Below are 25,257 nucleotides of genomic sequence, written 5' to 3'. Positions count from 1 at the left end.
GTGTTCAAAAATTAGGAGCATTTCCATTTTTTTTTTTTTTTTTCAAAAAATATTAATTTATTCATCAATTTCTATTTGATCTCCTTCACAGTATGCCCCCTCAGATATTATACACTAGTGCCAGGTTTTTCCCCTTTTTTCAGTTCTGATATACACTTTTTGGTATATCCTTGAGCTCCCTCATGTGCCAATCACACCTATTTAGAAACCTCTAATCTTTAATTTAGAAATCTCTAAAGTGCGTCCATTCATTCCCTCTTAAGGTTCGCCGTGAATTGGAAGCATCAACCGGCGAAGCAGAATTTGTTGCAAAACGCAAAAGGACAAGAAATATTCTGACACTGTCCGATCTGCAGAATTTATTCAACAAGTGCAAACGAACATTGATGAGGAGCCTTCAAAACCAATGGGAATCCTTCCGAGAGAACTTAATGTTTTTGTGGATCTTATCCGTCGAGTTGTCCATGAAGATCCTACTTTATTCGCAGAAGACAGTTTATATCGGAGCAAATACGAGAACTGCGAGTTATACAGGGTGGCTGATGAAAGCCGCTACCAAAAAAAAATTGAATAACTTTTTTTCTTTTTAAGTTATCTGTTCCATTTTTGTTTTAATTTGCAGATTGATCTTTAAAATTTATTAAAATGGATAACTGGGACACGCAAACAAGAATTTGGATAGTCCGCCGCTATCACGCACTGGAGTCCGTAGTTTTGGTACAGAGAGAGTACAGGCGGATGTTTGGCGGCGATCCCCCGAGCAGATGGACCATAATGAGACTGGTGAATAATTTTGCTGAGCAAGGAACAGTCGCAAGAAGGCCTTATCATCGAAACCCACCAGTTCGGACGGAGGAAACGATCGCTGCTTTAGCTGCAGCTATACAAAGCAATCCAAGGGTTTCAACAAGAAGCTTATCTGCTCAACTTGGTGTCAGCCGACAGTCTTTGCAAACAATAATGCACAAAGATTTAGACTTATTTCCCTACAAAATTCAAATGGTTAACAAACTGAATGCAGCAGACTTGCCGATTCGCTTGGAATTTTGCCAGAAGATCCTGCAAATGGTGGAAGAAGACCAAAACATGTTAAACTGCCTTTTCATGTCTGATGAGGCCCATTTCGATTTAAACGGCAATGTGAACAAACAAAATTGTCGAATATGGAGTACTTCTAACACACAGATACTCCACGAGACGGAATTGCATCCTCTTCGCGTGACAGTATGGTGTGCGGTTTCTTCACGCTGTGTTGTCGGGCCTTATTTTTTTGAAGAAAATGGTCACACCGTTACGGTTACTGGAGACCGTTATTTGAAAATGCTGAAAGAATTTTTCTATCCAGAACTACGCCGAAAGAGAATTCCTTTCAACTCTGTGTGGTTTCAACAAGATGGGGCAACGTCTCACATAGCCCAGACTGTTATGACAGAGTTGCGACGAAAATTTCCCAATAAACTGATTTCAAGAAACTCCGAATTTCGTTGGCCCCCCAGGTCGCCTGACCTTACTGCACCTGACTTTTTCTTGTGGGGTTTATGTAAACAAGAAGTTTATAAAACAAAGCCAACAAATTTGGATGAAATAAAACAATCCATTCGGGCAACAATTGCGGCTATTCCTGTCGCAACTCTCAAAGCAGCAATGAACAACTTTTTACTAAGATGCCGCACTTGTGTCAACGAACATGGGGGGCATTTAAATTCAATTATTTTTAAAACTAGTTAAGCTACATTTAATAAAATTTAATGACCTTCAACTTGAAAAAAAAAATAAATGAATTCCATACACTAAAAAAAAAGTTATTTGAGTTTCTTAATGTAGCAAAATTCATCAGCCACCCTGTACAATCAAAATGCCTTATAAATAAACTAAAACCCCCGAAAGCGCCTGAGGTGCTATGAAGTAAAAGTACTGCAGAGATTCCTGCTGTCATGCTCACCAAGTTTCCAGCCACTGTTATGGTTTTAGGTGTTGTGAGCAAGAAAAGACCTGTCGTGCTAACTCTTCTCTTCTTTACTCAAGGATTTCAGTAGTGAAATACTGGATTGATGGCGTACGCGGTGACAGCCCATATATATTTCAACAAGACTCTGCGCCTTCACACAAAGCGAAGACGACACGAGAATAGATGACTTAAAATGTCCATGACCACATAACACCGAGCTTATGGCCGTCTAACTCCACCGGACCGTAATCTCCTGGATCACTACGCATGTAACGTAGTTCAGCGTGAAACCAATAAATATCCTCATAACACAATTTCCTTTCTGAAGGCTGTAACTAACACCGTTATGGTTAATATTGCATGCAGGAAAATTTGATTCGGAAATTTTATTAAATAATTTTATAGATGTATAATACGTTAATGCTGTGTAAAAAACTTGTGGAGTTTCAATAAATTTACTGTTTGTTTACACTCAAATTGCATCGAGCAACTCCAAAATAAATATATACGTTGACAGTCAAGCGGCAATAAAGGCAATAAACTCATATGAAATTTCATCTAAAACCGTTCTTAGGACCAGGAAAACCATAGAGAGACTAGCCGCAGACAGACTGTTACACATCTATTGGGTACCCGGACATAAGGGCATTGCCAGAAACGAAATTGTAGGTGAGATTGCCGCTCTTTACATACAATTCGAACAAGAAAACGACACACTGAGGCCTTTAAATACGGTACACAATGACATCGCTGCGAACATGCGAACACGGATAGACAGGAGGTGGAATAATATAGCCACTTCTAAAACCGCGAAAATCATGCGAACTCAGAATACAGATAATTACGCCAGATTCGTACCAGCCCTGTTTAGAAAAGAAATCAGAACTATCGTGGGTATACTGACAGGCCACAATTTGCTAATGGCACATGCATACAAGATGGGAATTTTTGATCTGTCAAAAGAAACCCTATTGGAAAAAGTACCTCCAATTTGTTCACCCTTTATAATGGAATGCATCGTAACTCCATAAAATTTATGACGCCAAAAATGCGCTAAAAGAAAAACTGTTTTTAGAAGGGGTAATAAAAGAAATAAATATCAAAAAATGTTACACATTGTTTATTAGTACTGAAACTTTATAAAAAAAAATTATTTTAATTTTGCTTTACAAAAATTAGTATAATATATACAAAATGATGGATCTGTAAAAAGTAAAAAAAATCTTGTAAAATAAAGTTGTAGTTATAGTTGTCGAGCCAGATTTTTGAATTTCGAAAAACTTTGCAATTTACGGCATTTAAAAAAAGTATGCGCTTTACGTCAGAAATGTCACACTTTAATTATATTAAAAACATTTTTAATAAAAATATCAGAAATCAAATCTATAGAGAAAACACTTTTGAATATTAAAAAAACAGCATCAAAAATACTAAAAACTGTATTAGTTATCATGCAGAACGTGCCGGGAAAAGTAGTTTCAAGAAAAACGAGAGTAAAGGTTGAGTTACAGGAGCGCGCGGACCGCTCTCTACCTAGTAAATCGGCTGTAGCAGCTTTAATATTGGGATTTCCCGAATGAAAATTTCACAATTTTTTTTAAATCTGGACGTATGTATGTAACCCCTTAATAAAACTTACGTGTGTTAGGGACACAAATAAACTTCGCTCTAAAATCTTACTCACAAAGTTAGCGAGCTTGGGTTCCCTGTAATAAGCTAACACCATAAAAAAATCATACACAGATTTTTTTTTTTTCATTTAATAGAAATATTTCCGAAACAAACAGAGCAAACGCACATTTGAAAATTATGAGTATTTACATAGTAACACCCAATGATCACACAACCCAAAAAATTTCTAGCTGCTTGTAGTCAAAAGCCCAGCCAACGTATCGATAATCAAATTTTGTAGTTATTATAAATAGCCACAGTCCATATAAGAAGGTTATGTTCTGCAACCAAAAATGTGGTAAGCTAACAACTGGAATGGGGAATCTCTTGAGCAGTTGAGTGAATGAGTGAGTGTGTGTGCGTGTGTGTGCACTATGAGTCGGAAGAATGTGTTGTGGAGTGCTTAACAGGCATGAGCGATTTTTGTACGCTCTTGTTCCGGTGTGTTTTTTTATGAGTTGTGTTGTTGTTTTTTTCTTCTTTGCATTCGTTGATTTTTCATTACTACCGCCGACCGCATGTTACTGTTGTGAGCTTTTTAGCAACGCATGAAAATTTGTGCACTATGTAAGTTTGTGTGTGTGTTTGCCTATTTTATGTTTATATACCAGACGGGACTGGCATGTGTTGTTGTACGGTGTGCCGAAGTTTGGCGCTGTTGCTGCCGCTGCTTGCGTTTCACCACATTCTGTTTGGTGTATCGTCAGCCACCAACCATTGACTGGTCGGAGCAGCCTGCCAGCCAGCTGTGCATATACAACGAAGTGTTTTTCCAGTTTCCTTTTAGTATGAGTTGAGCGCGCAATTTGTGTGGACGCGAAAACGGCAGTGGAGTCAAGGTGTGGTTTTTATTTATTTTTCTTTAATTTTACACGGCGTGCTTCTAACAACAATGTGATATGTTGAGATTATAAGAACAAAAATATGCTATAAAGCAACAAAGTTAATGCGTAGTTCAAAGACCAAGTTTTGTGATTTTTTGTAACGAATAATAAACTAATTAAAGTTACTTTAACAAAATATGAAATCTGCAAATATATAAACCGGTGTTGAAAGAGACTTTCAGACTTTAGCTTTGAACTCAGCCAGCGGCGTGACCACGTGTACAGCAAGCACGGTTTGCAGTAAGAGAGCGTGAGCGAAGTAAGCGCAAAATAAAAGTAAAACAAAAAAACATACAAGTGCAAACTCGAGTAGAATTTCTAAAGAAAAAAAGCGCACATGTGTGCCGCGAGACAGAATATTTTATAATTTTTATTCTATATATATTATTTTTCGCTGAAAATATAATACATAAAAGTCTAGCAGCATAAAGGCAGTAAAAACATAAATGAATGACAAAAAATAAAGAACAAAAAACAACACAAATAACCACAAAAATTCCAGCAACTAACCCGACAAAAGTGTTTTCTGCTTTGAATTTGTACGCCAAACGCGCCTTAATTTGTGCTTCGCCCCTTTAATATTTGGTTGTTTTGCTCCTATCATTGCCACGCTCAATGCGTGCTACGTTGTATGCGCGAGCACACTAATGAAGAATATAAAAAAATAAACTTTCGTATTCAAAATGCAAATTTTGTCGACGTTGACAAACTGATAACAACTCACTGTGGTGCGCGCTTAAGCAAACGAACGAGCCACGCTGCCTAAACCCAGCAGTGAATGTGGGGCGCAAACGAGTGCAAGTACTGCGGGTAGTGAATTTAGTCACCACCCACAAAAACTAAACGCACACGCCGCACCCAACCCAAAAAAAAAATAAACACAACTACTAAAGTCCTTTGCATTGACAAAATTAGTTAAATAATAAACAGGTGGTCGATAGCGACAGAGGGAGAGGGAGAGAGAGAGAGAGCGAGAGCAACTCAGCGTGCGTGTGAGTGTAAGTGAAGTAAGAAGCAGAGTGCGCTCACCGGCTGATGCAATAGAGCAACTCAATTGCTGGTAAATGAAGTAAAGGTGAAATTATTGTAGTTGAAAAGCCTCTAAATAAATTTTGCATATACCACCGAAAACAATCGCTGTGTGTGCGCATGCGCACAATCTCTCGATCGCACCCTTATACTTATGAGCACACACCGTGAACAATCAACCCTCAGCCGCAAGCCTTGAAGAACCACTCAACTCAGCTACACACACAAACAACCCTTAGCACGAGCTCACACCACAAATACTACGCTTCACAATCGTCGTCACCAATACCACTTACCTGCATACGTACGCACTTCCAATTAGTGCCGGAAAAATCAATATTATCTTCGTTTGACTTCAGCAAGTAAAGTAGAAAATTCCACAAAACAAAACAATGGCTCGCATACAGGCTAGTGATAATGTACCGCCACGTCCTTTGTTCGATACACCCGTCAATTCCATCGCCGATGTGGGCGCACAAAACAATTGCTCCGCGGATAGTTCCAGTCAGGGGTCGGGTGTAAAACTTAAAAAACAAATCGGCCTACTCGATGGTGTGGCCATTATTGTGGGCGTTATTGTTGGCGCTGGCATTTTCGTCAGTCCGAAAGGTGTCCTGCTCTACTCCGGTTCGATTGGTCAATCGTTGATCGTTTGGATATTGTGCGGTGCCTTGAGTATGGTCGGTGCGCTTTGCTATGCGGAATTGGGTGAGTAACGAAATGCAAAAAAAAAAACTCGTATATTTTGTAATAACCAGATACACATTTAGTCCCACATAAGCATGTGCATGTATTTAAACCTAATACGTGATTTTCTGGTCAGTTCTAGTAGTTTGCAGTCAATTCTAGTTAGTTTAGGTTTCTCTTTAGATGTTGATCGACGTCTAACTTTCGTGCGTTGAACTAAAATGATGTAAAATGGTTAACCGATTTCTAATACAAAAATGTTGATTTTTCGTAAACTTATTATTATTCCATACTCCTTAAGGAGCTTAAGGATTCAACAAAAGTTTTCCAAGCATTTCTATTTCTAGACATAAATTTCAGTTCATTAAACGATTTTCCAATTGCATTGCGGATAGTCCTTTGCCCAGTTGATTTTTCGTAAAATTATAAACATTTTTTTAAATAAATTTGAATGAGCAAATTATGGCATAAAACTAATATACAGTATAATCTTGGTAATTCGGACACTTGATAATTCGGACAGCGCGGTAATCCGGACACCAAAACGTTTTCTATAGAAGTCTCTGTAATCCGGACACCACGTATTCATGTACCTCTAATATAAAATTCGGACACTTCTTTATTATCCAGTGAATATGCTAAAACAAAAAGGAATTCCGTTATTTTTTATTTTATTTTATAATTCCCCCTGCTAACTACTTTGCGTGAATAGGGCGTTTAAGTGCTCGTCAGCCTCCTAGTTCATATTCAAAAGCATATTTGCGTAACGCGTAGTTCAGTAGCTAATTTCAAACATTAACTCCATAATTTCTTTAACTGTGGACTGTATAAATTTAACTATGGCACCAGCAGCTAAGAAAAAACATACGTTTTTAACGATAGACCAGAAAAAAGAAGTTCTTAAGAAACTAAGTGAAGGACAGTCAATTCGACAGCTAGCTGCGCAATACAATGTAGGTAAATCTATAAGTCAAGTGGATTAAAATTGATAGGTAAAAAACGAAAACATTTTGTAAGAAGAGTTTACCCTCCTTTGATTATATTTTGCAGTTACATTGCTAGAACAGAATGTGGCCTTGGAAAGCGTAAAACTATGCGACCTGCGGAGTTTGAAAAGATGGAAGACCACTTGTATAAATGGTTTGTAAACGCAAGACGAAACAATGCACCGATTTCCTCGGAAATCATCAAAGAAAAGGCCAAACAATTCTGTTCCCAAATTTACGGACAAAGTGTGGAATTTGTGGCTAGTAATGGTTGGTTTAGTAATTTTCGTTCCCGATATGGAATTAAATTCTTAAAAATATCTGGCGAAAAACTTTCCAATGATTCTACTGCTGTGCAACCCTTTATTGAAAAATTGCGAAAGAAAATTGCAGAAATGGGCATTACGTATGATCAGGTTTATAATGCAGATGAGACTGCTTTGTTTTAGAAAAAACTTCCAGAAAAAACCCTTGCATTGCATAATGAAAAATCCGCACCGGGCGCGAAATTGGAAAAGAAAGAGTAACACTTCTAGTTTGTTGTAATGCAACCGGAGAACATAAACTTCCATTGTTCATGATAGGGAAAGCCAAAAACCCCAGAGCGTTTAAAAATGTAAACCTTCCGCTTGGGTACTCCCATACCAAAAATGCTTGGATGACAGAGCAAATCTTTAAAAATTGGTTTGAAAACTCATTCGTTAAAGAAGTAAAGCGTTACTTAAAGGAAGAGAATTTACCAGCCAAAGCCATTTTACTGCTAGACAATGCAACTTGCCATCCCCAATCACTGTCGGATGTCGATAAGGACATATATGTTATGTTTTTGCCACCAAACTGCACGGCTCTTATACAGCCAATGGACCAAAATGCTATCCGAATTTTAAAGACAAACTATCGGAAGAGTTTTTTGTCTCTACTTTTGTCCAGCCCAACGAGCAATCTCCCGGAATCTTTAAAAAACTTTACATTAAAAGATGGGGCTTTTTTATCGTCTAATGCTTGGAAAAATGTGGATGAACGCGTGCTCAGAAAATGTTTTAACAAAATTCTTTATGACGAAGAATGGGACTCAGATGATGATTTGCCTCTTGCGATGCTACGGCCCAGCAGCTCAACTAAAATAATTGATCTTCTTGTTGAAATATCTCCTGATGTATATAATGATAACGAGATTACTGAGTGGTTGAATGACGACACTGATTTCGATATCAACGAGATTGAGGAAGAAGATAACGAGAACAGCAGTCTTGACGAAAATGAAAGTCAAGATCCTAAAATTTCGCACTCTCAAGCTATTGTCGCATTTGATAGTTGTATTAAATATGCAGAGGAACAGGAATTTTCATCCGGAAACATTTTAAAACTTGTGAGTCTCAGAGATATTGCCTTCAGAAAGAGAAATGAAACAAAATTGCGGCAAACGAATATATTGATTTATTTTACGGCCGAATAAAAACTAATATATGTACATATAACTCATTGAATATTAATCAATTTAAGATTAAATAAAAGTTTATTTCATTTAATTACTGATCTACTGATTTCTATTAAATTTTTTACCCACTCGATAATCCGGAAAATTCGATATTTCGGCCAACCTCTGGTATTTAATTGTCCAAATTATCGAGATTATACTGTATATGCGAATTCCCCCTAATAATTGCCAATATCAGCCAATAAAGGCTGGTGAGGTAAAAAGTGTAAAGTGGTAGTGCCAAAAAGATCACACTTAGTTACTCAAGGGTAGATCAATAATAGTGTAATTATGTTAGACTTAAACTTAACTTAACAAACTTAGGAGGAGTCTGCGAAAGGGGAAGCATTTATAAATGTTTACTCCGGCCTTAAGAGACTTATAGCCTAGACAGACGCTAATTAGAATTGATGACTTAATTAAGTCCGACTAATGCGGATTGACAACTATGCTTAATTCTCAAAATTGAAGCGAATTAGCGGAATTTTCGGTGGCAACATTGCCGGAAAATGACGGTTAATATCTATTGTGAATGAAAAATAATGATAGTTTTAAGAAGTTAGAGGTAGTCAGAACTTTCAAAAAATTGGATTTTTTTGCATTTTCTTAAAGTGTAATATCTTAAAAATTTTGTGTGAAAATTTGAAGTGAATCCGACAAATATTTTTCGAGTTATTCAAGAATTAACAAAGGGCGTTCGGGCGCTCCGGAGCAAATAAAAAAACTTCAAATGCGTTTTTCTCAAAACTATGTTTTTTTAACTGGTGATCTCTGGAACTTAAAACCCGCTTGGTAGATTTTACCAAATTTATACTGCCCTTGAAAAACATAAATTTGAAAATTTTTTGTTCAAAAATTTCGATTTTTTTTAAACAATTAATATAATATAATTGTCGGTTTTTTTCTCGAAAACCTGAAAAATATTTCCTGAGGCTGCCATATTGTTAGTAGTAGTAAATTATATATGATATAATGCAATAATACAATTACACGGCATTGTCTACCCGTTTGTGGGAATCGTGTCCGATAGTGGTTCCTAAAATCAGGTTCTATGGAACAAACTAAATGTATCAGCACAAGAAGTAAATAAAAATTATTAAAAAAGGTTACATTTTGAACAGCTACATGCTGATACGAAAATTCCTATAACTACACCTATTTTCAGAAAGCTAACAAAATATACAAACTTTGGCCATACTGAGCTCTTCAACACTCCACTTATCCATTTTCATTTAGACAGGCCTCAGTTAAAATTCTCTCCTGCCCTTCCCTTCCACCTAGAAGGTTTTTCCCAACATGCGTATCTATCTTGAGGGTTTTTTGCTTATTTAGTGCTTATTTCATTAGCCATATACTTGAATAGTAAAAGCTACTCTAAGCGGGTGCTCATGTTTCCTGTGCTTTAATTCAGTTATAAGAGGTGTTTGCTTGTGGTATTATCATTTTTCCGGTAGAAGACAACTTTTGCCATAAAAAAGTATTCAAAGGGGACTGAGGAGGCAATTAGGTATTTTTTATCTATTTAATTTTGAGTGCACCCCCAATGAATCTACATGCTTAGTCCCGCCGTTAGTTCTGTTACAAGTTCAATCCATTATAGATATGAAATTATAATACTTTTTCCAATGAAGTTAGTTTTATTTAATCATGTAAATATTAAAACAAAAAACAAATTAAATTTTCATTCAAAATGATCACCATTTGCCTTTACACAAGCCTTCAAACGATTAGGCCATTCAACTATTGCAGCACGCATGGTTTCCATGAATATTGGCATCGCTGCTCGAACCGAAAATTGTTTGAGACTCTCCAAATGTCGGTATTTTTTGGTTGGTGAAGTAGGGTTCAAAATGCCTTCGCGCTTATAGCGACCGTCGTCTACTGCGTCGTGTGGTGTGGCCACTAAAACGATCCCTCCTCTCCTTCTAAGGAGACACCCTTCCCGGATTTGCATTCTATATTACTTCGGGAGGGCCCAGAACGGCATCCATTAAGGACCAACTCTATTCACCCACGTCTGGCTCCACCATATTTGTGGCCAATTTTATTGCTATAGGCTCGTCTTCTTATGTCTCTATCTGTGCGAAAATTGCTGCACCTGAGACAGTAGGCTGTAGGTTGAGGCAACTCTGGGAGTCGTTGTTCGTTGCACAGGCTCCAGTACTTTGCGCTTGGCTTTGCAGTTTAGCACAATTCCCCATACTTCGCTTCCGTACAGGATAATTGAGTTTGTGGCCGCCATAATTAGCTTTCTTTTGCTCTGTGTTGGCCCACCGATGTTAATATACTTAGCAAAGACGTCCAAGCTTATGCGGCTATAAACCCAGAAATTTTGATTTTTAGCCACTGCTGGGTGGTTTTTGCCTTATGGGCTAGAGCGGAATCTTGCAGGAAGCTTCAACGCTCTCCATTGAAAAGAGTACTGCTCAACTGATCCGCCTCGTCTTCTAAGACATCCTTCTGGTACACTTTTGACTCGGACTTAACCACTTTTTCGCTTAAATGAAGAGAAGTAACGCCTCCCCTCCAAGACACTCCCCACGAAATCATTACAGAGGCTTGGATGGTGGCGTCGCGGAACCCTTGGAGCAACATTTTTTGCGTCTTTGAAAGTTTTAGCATGATTCTGTGGTTTTGCTTATTAAAAACTTCTTCAACAGAGACAATTGTATGACGATTGATGGCTATTCTCTTCGGCGATGTAAACTTATATTATTTATATATGTAAGGAGCAGTCAGTGCATACAATTCGATACATCAAAATCCCATACAAATGATACCTTTTAACGAAATTCATTTTCCTGCCGCTCTCGTCAAGTTCTACAAAAACCACTAATCAAATTGAGGGTAGGAAAAGGTTGAACACCCTAGGGTACTTGAAGTATCTGAAAGCACTATGTACATAATGCAGAGGTGTGGCCGACATTAAATCGTTAATCAGCTCTCATTGATTTTGAAAATATCAGCTGATTTGCTTACGTCATCGGGCTTGTGACGGCAGTTTGTCTACGAAAAACTTGAAATTGTGTTGGTGATACAATGACTGATCGAGCGAGTGTGTGAATACGAGTACACGATCGAGACTTGTTTCAGGTTTCTGCAGAGGTATTCGTGTTTAGTAGTTCATTTAGTAGTCTCAGGGCGCCAAAATTGAAGTATATGCTGAGGGTTCAAGCAGTTCATGTTTCAATTAAGTCAATTTCGCCAGCTGTTTTGAAATGCTATTCGCTTTTATTATAAAATCTGTGTGAAAATGAAATGAGTGGGCAGAATTCTGCCGCCGAATTCTCGATGATGTGGCGGTCGAAGTTACTTATACCCTCACAATTTTGCTTTGGATGGCCAAACCTGGTAATCTAACATCCTTGTCTGAAAATCGTAATACTCTTATTATGGTTGAGTATTTTTAAGAACAGCTTCATAGCAAACTTACTTACAAGTTCTCTAACAATGCAGGGTCAAGTTGACAGTTTTTCCAGCAAATAAACTTCAAATCTGTTAGTTAAGTTATTTGAGTTTGTATGTCAAACTTTCTCCGTCCTGCAATGTAAAATACCCTCACATCTTAGCCAAAGTCGAATTATTGGAAGTGTTTAACCACATTTATTTTTTTTCAATATTGATTGAATTGATCAATTTGAATACCAAAAAAAAATTATTTAATGCATAATTGGTTTTTAATGCTAATAGCAAAAAAATAAAACACCCAATCAGCCAAAGTGTCTTTACTGATAATGGAATTTAGAGCTGCCCAAATCTGCATTCTTTAATTCTTTAGTGTGCGATCAAATTAAAAGAAGGCAATTAGCAAAGTCAATAAAATAAAGTAAATAATAATTGAACAAATATAATTCAATTTCACCCAAAATAAGCCAAACATTTAATTAAAAATCTAAACAAAAATAAATTAAAAACAGCTTAAAACCTAATTACACAGTAAAAATGCACTAATTGATGTTCAGTTACAAATTCATAAGTTATAACTTTGACTCACCCAAAATGGTGAAGAATACGAGTAAGCTATTGATAGGGCGCCGGGGATCACGTGAGGACAGAATTAAAGTTGATAAATGTTATATATAATTAACTGGAACTCATCACTCATATATGTATATATGTACGTCTGTATATACACATGTATGTACAATATATACCCTGCAGGGAAATTCAGTTGAAATGAACTACCTCGCATCTACAACAAGCTTTTCAATTATACTAAGAATTGGTTTATTTGTATGTAGGATTGAGTGAGAAGTAAACTAAAACAAATTTTGAGAAAAAAGTATAGTTTATAGATTTATTCAATGATGAAACTTGCAACGGCTACTTAACTTCAGTTATTATTACAAACATAAAAAAAAAATATTTAAACATTTTTGAACTAAAAAAATTTTTAATTTTTTATTTTGTTAAGTTATTTTATCCTTAAAAAAAATAATTTTTATGTTTACTGATAAAATATACCTACTTAAGCTTAAAAAATTTAGGAATTTCTGTAATGTAGGCTTAAATAAGAAGTAAACTGAAAATATCTTTTTTTATTGTTTTTAAGTGTATTTTATCTAAAAAATGTGGTGGTTGGTTGGTTGGTTTAAGGGTGACCCCGCATCGGAGTGCCACATAGACCGCAAGTTGGGTCCGTTGTGTTGTCCTAGAGCTCATTGATAGGATATGATTTCCCCACCTAACCGAGATTTTTATTAATTCGTTTCGAGAATTTTATGAGAGATTCGATTTTCAGGTCCGGGAGTACTGAAAGATTGTCAATTGTTGGAGAGCCTAGAAGAGCGAGTCGACTTCTGGCTAGGCCGGGACAACTGCACAGCAAATGCCTGCTCGATACTTCCTCATCTTCGTCCTCGCAGTATCTGCACAGGTCGTTTTGAGGAACCCCGAGCCGACGTGCATGAGTGCCCAAAAGGCAGTGGCCGGTGATAAGAGATATTATATGCCTTAGTTCGTGTTTCGAAAGACTTATAAGGGTTTTTGTCTGTTTCAGATTGTAAGATGGCCAGATTTGTCTAGAAAAATAAATTTTTTTTATATAATTTTTTTAATTAGTTTAATTGTAAAAAAAACACATTTCAAAATTTTCGACAAAATAAGTCTTTTTTATTGTTTTTAAGTGTATTTTATCTTAAAAAATTTATAAAAATAAAATTTATTTTATATAATTTTTTAATTGGTTTAGTTCTAGACTTGAATAAGAAGCAAGTTGAAAAAATGTTTTAAATAAATCTTAATAGTTAATAGAGGCCACTGAGCCTAGTCCAAGCTATTTAAATATATAAAAACATAAAAAATGTGAATTTCAAAAATTTTGGACAAACATTATTTTTATTTTTTATTTTTCTATATTAAGTTATTTTATGCGTAAAAAATATTTTTTTTATTGTTTTTTTTTAAGTGTATTTTTTCTTAATAAATTAGGAAAATAAAATTCTAATAAATAATTTTTTCAGTTTTTTAAGAATTGTTTTAATTGTAGGCTTGAGTAAGAAGTAAACTGAAAAAAATTTGGAAAAAAGGTGAATAGTTTATAGATTTATTCGTTGTTGAAACTTGCGGGGGTTATTGGTCATAGTCTAAGCTAAAGGGTTATTTAATAAGAGGTGTTATTTTGATATTAAAAAAATGCTATTTTTTAATATAAATGAAAGGATGTTTATTTCATTATAAAGAGGAAGGTATGCCGTTAATAGTGGAAAATAACATCAGGATGCCTGGCCTAAGTCAGATCCGAACAACAGTTTTTGGCAGTAGCAAACCCTCTGACCATCTGAAATTAGCAAATTCATATAATATTAACGCTTTCCTTAAATTTCAAATCTTAGCTAAACTAAATATTTAAAATTATTGTTACTTTCATCCGGAATAACACAAAGTTTTTGTTTGTTTTTTTAATACTTAATGTAAATTATCTCTAAATTATCTAAAATAGTCTTATAAGTATAAATCTCGAGCCGAAGGCCTTAGTAGCCAGAGTTCTTGTTAAATTTTAGTGTATTGGTCATTTATAACTATTACTCTTACATATATATAAATAAATAAATAAATAAACATCAGGCAAATGACCACCACGACCACGCTTACAGGACAATATCCTTTTCATGAAATTTTCCATAACCGACTTGCAAAGTGGCTTCCCTATGTCCTCGATAGCCTCGCGAATTCCATCTTTGAGGTCTTGAATCGACCCTGGGCAGTTGGCGTAGACCTCCTCTTTCACGTGGCCCCAAAGAAAAAAGTCACAAGGTGTTAAATCACAAGATCTCGGTGGCCAATTGTGATCACCTCTTCGGTCCGGAAACTTTTCCCGTAAAAGATCAATGGTTTCGTTGCTTGTGTGGCATGTAGCGCCTTCTTGTTGAAAATAAACGTTGTCCAGATCAATACCATCCAATTCCGGCCATAAAAAATCGTTAGTCATCTCTAATGTAATCTAAATAATACCTGTTACTGGAAAACCCTTGATTATTAAAATCATAAAAAAAGATAAATTTATTTTTTTTATGGTATTTCATCCTAGAAATTAAATAAAAAATATTTTTTACATGACTTTTAATACGTTTTTAATTTGTATTTTTTTAAATAAATTTTTTAATTTTATAAATTTTTAATTTAAATTTTTATAAATTTATTTCTTTATATATTTTTATTTAATTAAGTTATTTAAAAACGAAAATGGATGATTAATTTTGTGCCACCTCGTATCTAGCATAAAAATATCTATCAAAACGTAGCTCTAAATTTTAAATAATTTATATATGTAGACCTGCTGTTAAAACTCAATCAAATCAACAGGTCTCATGTGCCAACATTTCTTAAGGGTCTTGTAGGGTCACAAAATCGACATTTTTTTTCTTCACTCATCTTATAGTAAATCATTTCAAGAATGTTGTGTCAAAATTTTAAGTGGATCGGAGCAGAACTCTCAAAGTTATAGCCTTTGTAGGCACTCTACCTCGAATGGGGAGCATCGATAATTTCTCAGAGTCATTTTTTCAAACGCGTTTTTCCCGAAACGACTTCTTAAAAGTCGGTGCCAATCACAACTCCGTAATTACATCAAAATTAATACTCTTTTTTTTTTTTTGTTTTCAGATGAAAATTGCAAGTTGTATCTTGTACAGAAGTTGGATACAGGCGCTCTGGGAATCTATTGATAACTCGGCTTACAATATATTGTTGGAGATTGTACAAATTTTTTTGTTTTAGTTCAAATAGATATTAAACTATCCCCAAAACTTCATTTGGCTAATTGTTTTTTTTTTCTCATCCTACAACGCTTCGCGAAAACCACTGAATTTAGGACATCTAATTGGCCCGCCGGCCTTAAAAAAGATGTTCCTCCCTGACGTGTATTTATTTACTCAGCGCACTGTTGACTGTCGTCGCTAGGTGAATAGCGAATTTAATTTTAAACCAGTAATTTTTTTCACTACTTCGAGGCTTCACTGTTTTTTCTACAGGGTATGCGCAAAGACTTACGAGTACTTGAAGGGTAGATAAAAAACCAAAAGAAAACCAAATAAGGTCTTCAATTTTACCGCAATAATCTTGTCCATTCGTTCCATATCCGTTCACTCCATGTGGAAGCGTACGAAAGTAGGGCTGAGTGGAATTAGCGAAAAAAACTTATTTAGAAGAAACTGAAGGTAGAAAAACATGATGCAACTTTCTTCAGCCAAATTTAGAGAACTTACATCAGCCAAACTGTTTGTGGCTAATTGCCACCAGTCTACCTACTTACATACATACTCGTACATTCATGCGCGCGCAGTTGGTATACACAACTTCACGCATTTGTTTAGAATAGTTTTTAGGTCACAACGGAAGAAAATTTGAATGAAAAAACTATCATTTCTGTTTAGAGATAAATAAAATGCTAAAGAAATTTCGATAAGACATTCAGGTGGTTATTATGATGTTTTTGAATTGTTGTTGCTTGACGATTTTGTATGTTGAAATGAGTTTCATAGATAAGAAGGTATTTGAGGTTTGGTAGTAATGCGTCAGAGCTGGATGGTGAATTTCAGAAATTATATATTGTATAAAATAAAATAGTTTATATATTTATTTATTTTAGTAAGTTGTGCGTTTTTGGAAATATTGGCATAGCGGAAATTCTAAAGCCGCAAAAAGTGCACCCTTCAAAGGAGGAAAAATACCAAGAAAATTTGGGTATCAACCGAAAAGTAGTCACGAAAGCTTTAAGTAATCCGGAGGTATTTTTGAATAGGGTTGCCATTTTATTTTAAACAATGCACCTAATTTGGAAAAAAACAAATATTATAATATAAAATAATATTTTTAATGAATAATAAAATTTTATTAAAGCAAAATACATTTAAATTATTATTATTCTTTATTGAATAGTTTTTCGCGTCACATCTTTCATTTAACGCATTTTTGTTTTTTTTGAATTGATGTTGGAATGAAAAACAATATTATTCTAGTAATTTTGAATACCAATAAGTCGCTTTTATTGTGCTTTCTTGCGAGCATAAAACTCGAAATCAGAATTAAATTGATTATCAAATTCACAATACTCCAGAGTTGTTTTTTAATAGAGTTGCGTTTTTAACGTATTTTAAATAACGTATGTATATTATGGAGGTTATGTTCGTTCTTTTCTTCTTTTCTTTATTTTTTATTTTTATTTATTTATTAATTTTTTTTTTATCTTTAGTTTTAATACAATTTTATTAGGGTCAAAATTCTGCAGCCATCTTGAAATTGCGTACATACATAAATTTGTATCTGTAACTTCAATTTTTTTTATAACAGGCATTAGAGTACTTTTCGCATTAGAGCCTCTCTTTTGATTTTTAGTTTTATTTTGTTTCTATTTCTGCACGTTTTTCTCTTATTATTTGTTTTTTTTTTTGCATTGAGTTACCTGTGAGTAAGCGTAAGTAAAATTTTGAGCGCGGCATTAGAGCGAATTTATTTAGTGCTTGCTCAACTAAACCATAGTGAGGCGCTCTCTTAAACTACTTCTCTTTCCAAAGTTGTTATGCGTTGCCAACTATTTCTTATATCAACAAATGTTATCTCAAATTTAGTGTCATTCATCAGGAATCCAAGCTAATTTGATAATTTCAAATAGCAAAAAGGTCAGTAGTAATGAAAGTAGGGCTGATTTCGAATTCTAGAATGCCTTCTTGTTTGTTACTCTAACATCGATTCAAACAAAAAAATCGTTAAATAAAAGGTGTGGCGCGAAAAACTATTCAATGAGGAAATTTCTTTGAATCGATTTTAGAATAACAAACTAGAAATCATTGATAAGAATCTTCTTTTCTTTCTTAATTGTATTTTTCCATAATATTCGTAATTAAAAGATAATTTCTGATTTCATAAATAATTTATAAAATAGTCAATACCCAAAATGCATTGCAATGCCACGCAAAGACAATAAATTAAGTTTATCTGAAGCGTACACGGATGATTAAGAAGGTTTTGACGACAAGTGAACACGCAACATACGCCCATGTGAGAAGAAAGGAATCTTCACGCACTTGTTACTGTTGTTGGTGTTGTTGTTGTTGTTACTGTTATTACTGTTACTGTTGTAGAAGCTTTATAAGTTCTGCCTAAATTGGTACTTCATTAAATGTTACTATTAAAGTCATCAAAATTAGACTTCTCTTTTGCTCACAGATTTGTTGTTATTGTTATGATTGCATAAAAGGTATTACGCTTTTTATTCTAAGAGCAATTGTTGCAGACTTCAACTTTGTGCTCTCCACATACTTATGTACACTTTTACTGCACTTCGCACATGTAGACTTTGTTGTTATAAAATTGTCCGTTAGACTTTTTTGAAACTCCACTCCATTTTTCCACCCTGGCATAGCAAAATCACAAAAACACCGGCTCTGTACCTTTAACTCCCAAACAAATTGTTGCTGGAAAGAAGGCTGAAAGTTTCGTAAATGTTACCTATTATGTATATAGTTGTGCCGACGAACTTCATAACAAAACAACAACACTTTGTGCAATGGTATAGTATTACTGCATACAACAAAATAAAGTCGGCAACTGAGATTACACGATATTTCAGGCCGATCGGCAAAGTGAGAGAAAAACTGTGTTAGTCGAATCGGCTCAGCGCACAGTTTTAAATGAAGAATACTGTAATGAGGACGACGAAACATTCAGTGAGGGAATTAATTACATCGGAGAAGGCAAATATCAGCATTTAATATATGCTTGGATTGGGGAGACCAAATCAGTGCTTTCTTAAACAATGTTATGACGCTGCAGAGGGTCAGAAAGAGTGGGGTGCTAAACAAGCGATTTTGTACAAAGCAAACAAAAATCGAAAATGTCTTTTATTTCACATGAAACTTGAATACGCTTTAAAGTGTATTTAATTAATATATATTAATAAAAAAATCAAAATTAAGAAAAAGTTTTTTCTAATAGCGGTCGCCCTTCGGCAGGCAATAGCAAACCTCCGAGTGTATTTTTGCCACGAAAAAGTTTCTCATAAAAAATATCTGCCGTTCGGAATCGGCTTGAACTGTAGGAACTGGAAAATAGGAGGAGGAGCTCGTCCAAACACCTAAAAATGGTGTTCGCTCCAATTATATGTATTGTATATAAATAATAAACACAAACAAACTTGCATTGCTATCAGTAAAAAAACTATTTTGATTTGTATGGAAACGAAACCGATCCAGGTTTTATTATTATATTTTTTGATTAATCAAGCAGACAACCATTAGTTATTGTTTGAGTTTAATTCTAAAAGATTAAAAAGAGGTTTTTAAGGGAACAATAAAATTGACAAGGGGAAATAGTAGGCTGTAAAAAGTGGAAGTAGGAGGAGGAAGCATTAGAAGAACGTACGTGCCAAAATAGAGTTTCTACTGTACTTATTTCTATTTTTCACAGTAAGTGAAATGCCATCGCAAAGTCGCTGTGCATTGATGTCTAGGAGAATAATAAAATTATAAATAAGAAAGTTTATTCAAGCATGATAGATACCAGGTTTGCTCGTTAGGGATGGTGAAAAAAAAAATTTTGAGGGGAACTTAGCTTTAGCTTAGTGAAACACAAAACGAATAACGAAAATCCAAATTTCCCCTCAAATTTTTTTTGTTTTTTTTCACCATACCTAACCATCAAACCTGGTTTTAGCTTAATGAAACACAAAACGAATGACGTCGGCATATCTGCCGAATTCGCTCAGAGCCGAATAACGGTCTGCCAGCACCTTTTCACCATGAGGCTTAATCGGAAATGTTTGCGGTTTTTTTTTTAGATAATTTTTTGGAGCAATAAAATCATATCGCAATGATATTATTTATTCTCAATTCCGAATGTACCGATTCACTTTTCTTCGACAATTTTCTGTGTATGTAATTTTATAGCACATGAAATGTTTGTGTACAAGTTTGAAGAGTTCGCAAAATCGCGTTCATTATTGTTCTTTTTTTCTTTTTTGGCTGACAATGCTGGGAATTTGCTCCATATAAAAAAATCTCGAACATTCGTTATAGGGGGAAAAAAATTATCAAAAATTAAGACGAATTTTGCACTACTTTAAACTGGTCAAAATTGAATGGGCTTTGTAAGCTGCACAGTCAGAATTTTTCTAAAAATTCGAAACAAAAAATTTGAAATTTTTATGAAAATTTGTTGATTTTTGTTTTAAGTTTTTTAGAAAGATTGAAACTTAGTAGTAGTATGAACTTTATTTTTATAAGAAAATAAAAAGAAATATATTTGACAATATATAATATAAGAAATAAAATAAAATAAATAAAATGAATGAGTATAAATATATTGTATTTTTTCATTTATTTATTGAAAGAGTCATAATTATAAAAAATCATTTCACATAACAAATTAAAGGGATCTATTGTTCAAGACGCAAATCTCCGAACCAATGGGCAAATCGCCTAGCGTCTTTCGGGCTGAAATTCAAGAAAATTTAATCTGTGCGAGAAGAAATCATATTAGGAGCAAAACAAGGATGCAATCAAGCTGCATTAAAAGCACCAGCTTCACATTCTGTGCGACGAAACTCGGGTAGGAATGCCTTAACAACCTAACCCAACTTAGTGCAATAAATAAAATTGTACTTTGCTGGTTTCCTGGTCACTCTGGAATAAAACGAAATGAAATTGCTGATGAACTCGCAAGGGGGTCAATGTCCCCCAGGAACTTACTGTGGTACCAACTAAGCAGAAGTTAAATCTAGGGTAAATAGTTGGGGAAATACTCAAAGAATTACCCATTGGGAAGAGACACAAGAACTCCGTGAAGCCAAAGGGTTAAAGACCTTTTACGTACAACAGGGAAATGCATAACATTCGTAAAGTAGACATCAAGAAAATAGTAGCTTTTCTTAAAGGCCACTTAAATTACCATCTCTTAAAAATTCGCATGGCGAATGAAACAGAGTATAGACTCTGTCGGAAGGGTAATGCAACCACAGAGCATATCTTTTGTAACTGTATTGCCTTTCACACAGATTAAATGAATCCAAAAAAATAACCAGTTTCCCTGTAGCAGATATTTTGAATTTTGTCCGCAAGGCGGAAAATTTACTAAAAGAATTTGAATTTCAACCAATTCCCAGGCTGGGGCAGGGAACATCTAAGTTAAACAAAACCTGCTGTAAAACATTAAATGGTAGTACCAGCAGTGTCTTCCAGGCGGAAGTACTGGCAATTGGGGAAGCCTTTAGGCTACTAATCAGAGATTTCTCTTTTAAAGGCAATATCGCTATTCTTTCGGATAGCCAAGCTGCAATCCAGGCACTGGGTTCGGCTACTACAACATCTAAAGTGGTGGAACAAAGCAGGAATAGCCTCATCATCTTGAGTGAAAACCATAAAGTTACCCTAATCTGGATCCCGGTACATCGGAATATTGAAGGTAATGAAAAAGCAGATGAACTGGCAAGAGGTCCCCTCCATGAACAACGTTCTTGCAGAATCGGTATTCACACCATTAGGTGCAGTCAAGAATGTAATTTCCCAAAAATACCTTCGAATCGCGGATTGTAGGTGGAAAGCCCAGACGAAATGCAAAATTAGCAGAACGTTATGACCCACCTACAACCTCAAGCAATCGTCGACATTAGTAAGCATGAAACGACGGGACGCCTGGAAACTAACGGCAGTCATAACTGGCTTTTGGTCTATCAGAGCAGCCAAAATGGGTATCCCTCACATTACATGTCACAGTTATAAACAACCGGAGAAAAAAGAGACCATCTTCCATTTCCTCTGTGAATGCCCTGCCCTATGGAAGGACAGAATGTTAACCCTGGGCCGACTGCTGTTCGAGAATCTCGAACAACTGCCTGGCTTAGACGTCAACAACGTAATAAGGTTCTTAAACCGCACAGACTGGATATATTCATGCTGTAAATAACAGTTAAGCAAGTTGGTAACGAGGATGTGGCAACAAAATGGTGCGGAAGCGTTAGTTGGATTCTGGAAGAATCACCACTTTAACCAACCTACCGACCAACCAGTGGCAGTCGATAGGACTAGTATTAACTAGTTATTTCTAAAGCATTTAGGCACAAAAGATATTTCAAATTGAAGTGTCGATACTAAAGATACTAAAATTATTATTACCATAAAAAACTAAAGCACTGACTTCATTGGCCTTCGGCTATAGCATAAAATTAAATAGTCAAATGTGAAATATTTTCTCATTCTTTGCTATATCTTCGTTTTGTTCTTCTTCCAGGCACAATGATTCCGAAATCAGGCGGCGATTATGCTTACATCGGCACAGCATTCGGTCCACTGCCCGCCTTTTTATATCTCTGGGTGGCGTTGCTTGTGCTCGTGCCCACAGGAAATGCCATAACGGCGCTCACATTCGCACAATATTTGCTGCAGCCATTTTGGCCATCGTGCGATGCACCCACAGCGGCGGTACAGTTATTGGCAGCGGTGATGACATGTAAGTTTCCAAACGATACCTATTTTCACATAACTTTGAGCAGATTTTAAAATAATATTTTTTATTTAACTTACTCCCTTATCCTCACCCTCAGGTATTCTCACGGTCATAAATTGCTACAACGTTCGTTGGGTGACACGCGTCACTGATATATTTACCGGCACCAAGGTATTTGCTCTATTTGTTATTGTTGCCGCTGGCGTTTGGTATCTATTCGCTGGCAATACTGAGTTGTGGGAGGAACCAATGCGTGGCACATTCAAAGCACCCGGTCTAATAGCACTCGCCTTCTACAGTGGACTATTCTCGTATTCCGGTTGGAATTATTTGAATTTCGTCACAGAAGAACTGAAAGATCCATACAAGAATCTGCCGCGTGCCATTTGTATTTCAATGCCTGTAGTAACGCTAATTTATGTAGTGACAAATGTTGCCTACTTTTCGGTACTTTCGCCAGAGGAAATACTCTCTTCGGAAGCGGTCGCTGTGACTTTCGGCGATAAGATGCTCGGTTTCATGTCTTGGCTTATGCCATTCTTCGTTGCCTGCTCTACATTCGGTTCACTAAATGGTGCCATATTCGCTTCGTCGCGTCTCTTCTTTGTCGGTGCACGAAATGGTCATTTGCCTGCAGCGATTTCGCTGATTAATGTGAACTGCTTGACACCAGTGCCGGCGCTAATATTTCTGGTGAGTGTAGTAAATACGGATTGATTACTTTCAATTATTTTCTTATAATATTAAAATAAAAAAACAATGTCTTTCACAGTGCATACTTACTTTGGTGCTGCTCTTCATCAGGGACATCTATTCGCTCATCAACTATGTCAGCTATGTAGAAGCGCTCTTCACGCTACTCTCCGTGTCAGGGTTGTTGTGGTTGCGATATAAGCAACCGAAAACTGAACGACCCATACGTGTCAGCCTCTTTTTACCCATCATATATTTGTTGACGTGTCTTTTCCTTGTGATCTCATCCGTCTTCCAGTCGCCCGTCGAAGTGGGTGTAGGCACAGTCATTATACTCTCCGGCATTCCCATATACTACTTGACTATTCAACGACCTGTAAAATGGCTGACGGGTCTATCACAAGCGATTAATCTTTGGTGTTCAAAATTTTTTATTTGTATGCCAAATCAAGAGAAATTCGATTAGTAACTAAGCGGTAAACAATTAGATTAAGTTCCGTAAAGACATATCCGATAAATCATACGAGTGTATGGTGACAAAATTATAGAGACAAATATTTGACTAAAGTTGTATTACATATGTACATACATACATATGAGAGATATACAATGTTTTTGACAATAGCAAAATGACGTGCCTAAAATTCCCCTCAATAAGAGAAAAAACCAACAATCGATATGGAAATACCTCCCCATATTGGACGTATGAGAAATACATAACTGTTAAGCTCGTGTACATATACATACATACATATAGCATAATTGTAATTCTTGCACAATGCTAGGCTATAGTAATAATTCTCTCGTTTTACACTCTCCGTTTTACACAACGAAAAGTTGAATGAGGTTATTTACACTAAATCAAAAATTACGCCAGATTCGAAAAATTATTTCAGCACTTTTTTGTACCCTTTTCCCCCTACTGTGGGAGTGTAATTTGGCATAACAAAGGGCATGGTATGATATTGTTTGGAGAAAAAAGAAATCCATTATTTTCTCGTTAGACGGCTGCAGTGATCGATATCTCGTAAACTATCGTCCAGACAAAGTTTATGCACGTTGTCAAGGTAACATTTTACTCTAAAAAAATTCCTTTGCGGTTTTTTGTTTTTGCTCTACTCAGTTATGAGTTACAGGGTGTTAACAGTGGAAGCCAACAAATAGCAAATTTGGTACATTTTGCAGTTTTTCTTTGATAAAGGCGAAAATGCAAGCCAGGCCGCTGAAATGGTGATCGATGTTTATGGTGCCACTACTTTAATATTTATTTACGTGCAATTTTGGTTTTGTAAATTCCGTTTATTTGATTCCGTGCCGTTTGATGTTAAAGGATATGTCGATAATGTCGATAAAATCACCGAAATAATCAAAGTTGACCGGCGTGTTAGTAGTCATAGCATAGCCCAGGAGCTGAAGATCGACCATAAAACAATCATAAACCATTTGCGCAAAAAATTTACGCGAAAGTAATAGATTTCTTTTTCCTTAACCTAATATTATATGAATATTAGGGTATGCCAATTTTTATGGAACTATTTTTTCCGCATCATTCCTAGTAGATTTAGATTTTACCTAAAATTATATTTACCAAAAAAAATTCCATTAGAGCATAGCTCTGAAGTCAATTTCGTGCTATACAAATTTTAAAGGAAGCTATTTTTTGTTAAAATGAAGTTAATATGCACATATTAATATGAACTAACGTACTATGAATTTAATTTGTTCAATTCAAACTTGTACTTGGGAATTTTTAGGTATGAAGAATTTATTTCTTGTATCTATTTTTTTATTTAAGAATGTCTCCGAAAAAAAAAATGTTCCACCCTAATGTATCGGGTGATTTTTTTTAAGAGCTTGAGAGCTTAAAATGATAATATAAAAACGAAATATTGTTGAACTGAATTTTTTTTAATAAAATCTGTTAGCTAATTTCATATCATTTAT

General features: G+C 35.4%; 1 protein-coding gene across 2 annotated transcripts; it reads left to right on the top strand.

The window, feature by feature from the left end:
• The first annotated feature begins 4,395 nt into the window (after positions 1–4,395).
• LOC128860176 (Y+L amino acid transporter 2) lies at positions 4,396–24,503 on the top strand. 2 transcript variants are annotated; one of them, XM_054097467.1, is made up of 4 exons: positions 4,396–6,240; positions 22,405–22,623; positions 22,718–23,313; positions 23,393–24,503. In XM_054097467.1, exons 1-4 carry the CDS (start codon positions 5,925–5,927, stop codon positions 23,777–23,779), a joined length of 1,518 nt encoding a protein of 505 aa, XP_053953442.1. In that variant the 5' UTR covers positions 4,396–5,924; the 3' UTR covers positions 23,780–24,503. The 2 variants fall into 2 exon arrangements, with proteins under 2 accessions (XP_053953442.1, XP_053953443.1); XM_054097468.1 differs by lacking the exon at positions 4,396–6,240 and adding an exon at positions 18,799–18,957.
• Positions 24,504–25,257: the final 754 nt, after the last annotated feature.

This window comes from Anastrepha ludens, chromosome 4 (genome assembly GCF_028408465.1).
Source record: "Anastrepha ludens isolate Willacy chromosome 4, idAnaLude1.1, whole genome shotgun sequence".
Classification (NCBI taxonomy): domain Eukaryota; kingdom Metazoa; phylum Arthropoda; class Insecta; order Diptera; family Tephritidae; genus Anastrepha; species Anastrepha ludens.
Note: the sequence above shows the minus strand (reverse complement) of the source record. Positions and strands in the feature narration are given on the sequence as shown.

Coding starts and splice junctions, on each gene's coding strand:
- LOC128860176 (XM_054097467.1), top strand. CDS start 5,925: ATGGCTCGCATACAGGCTAGTGATAATGTACCGCCACGTCCTTTGTTC. Junction 22,624..22,717: donor ATTGGCAGCGGTGATGACAT/GTAAGTTTCCAA, acceptor CCTCACCCTCAG/GTATTCTCACGGTCATAAAT. Junction 23,314..23,392: donor TGCCGGCGCTAATATTTCTG/GTGAGTGTAGTA, acceptor TGTCTTTCACAG/TGCATACTTACTTTGGTGCT.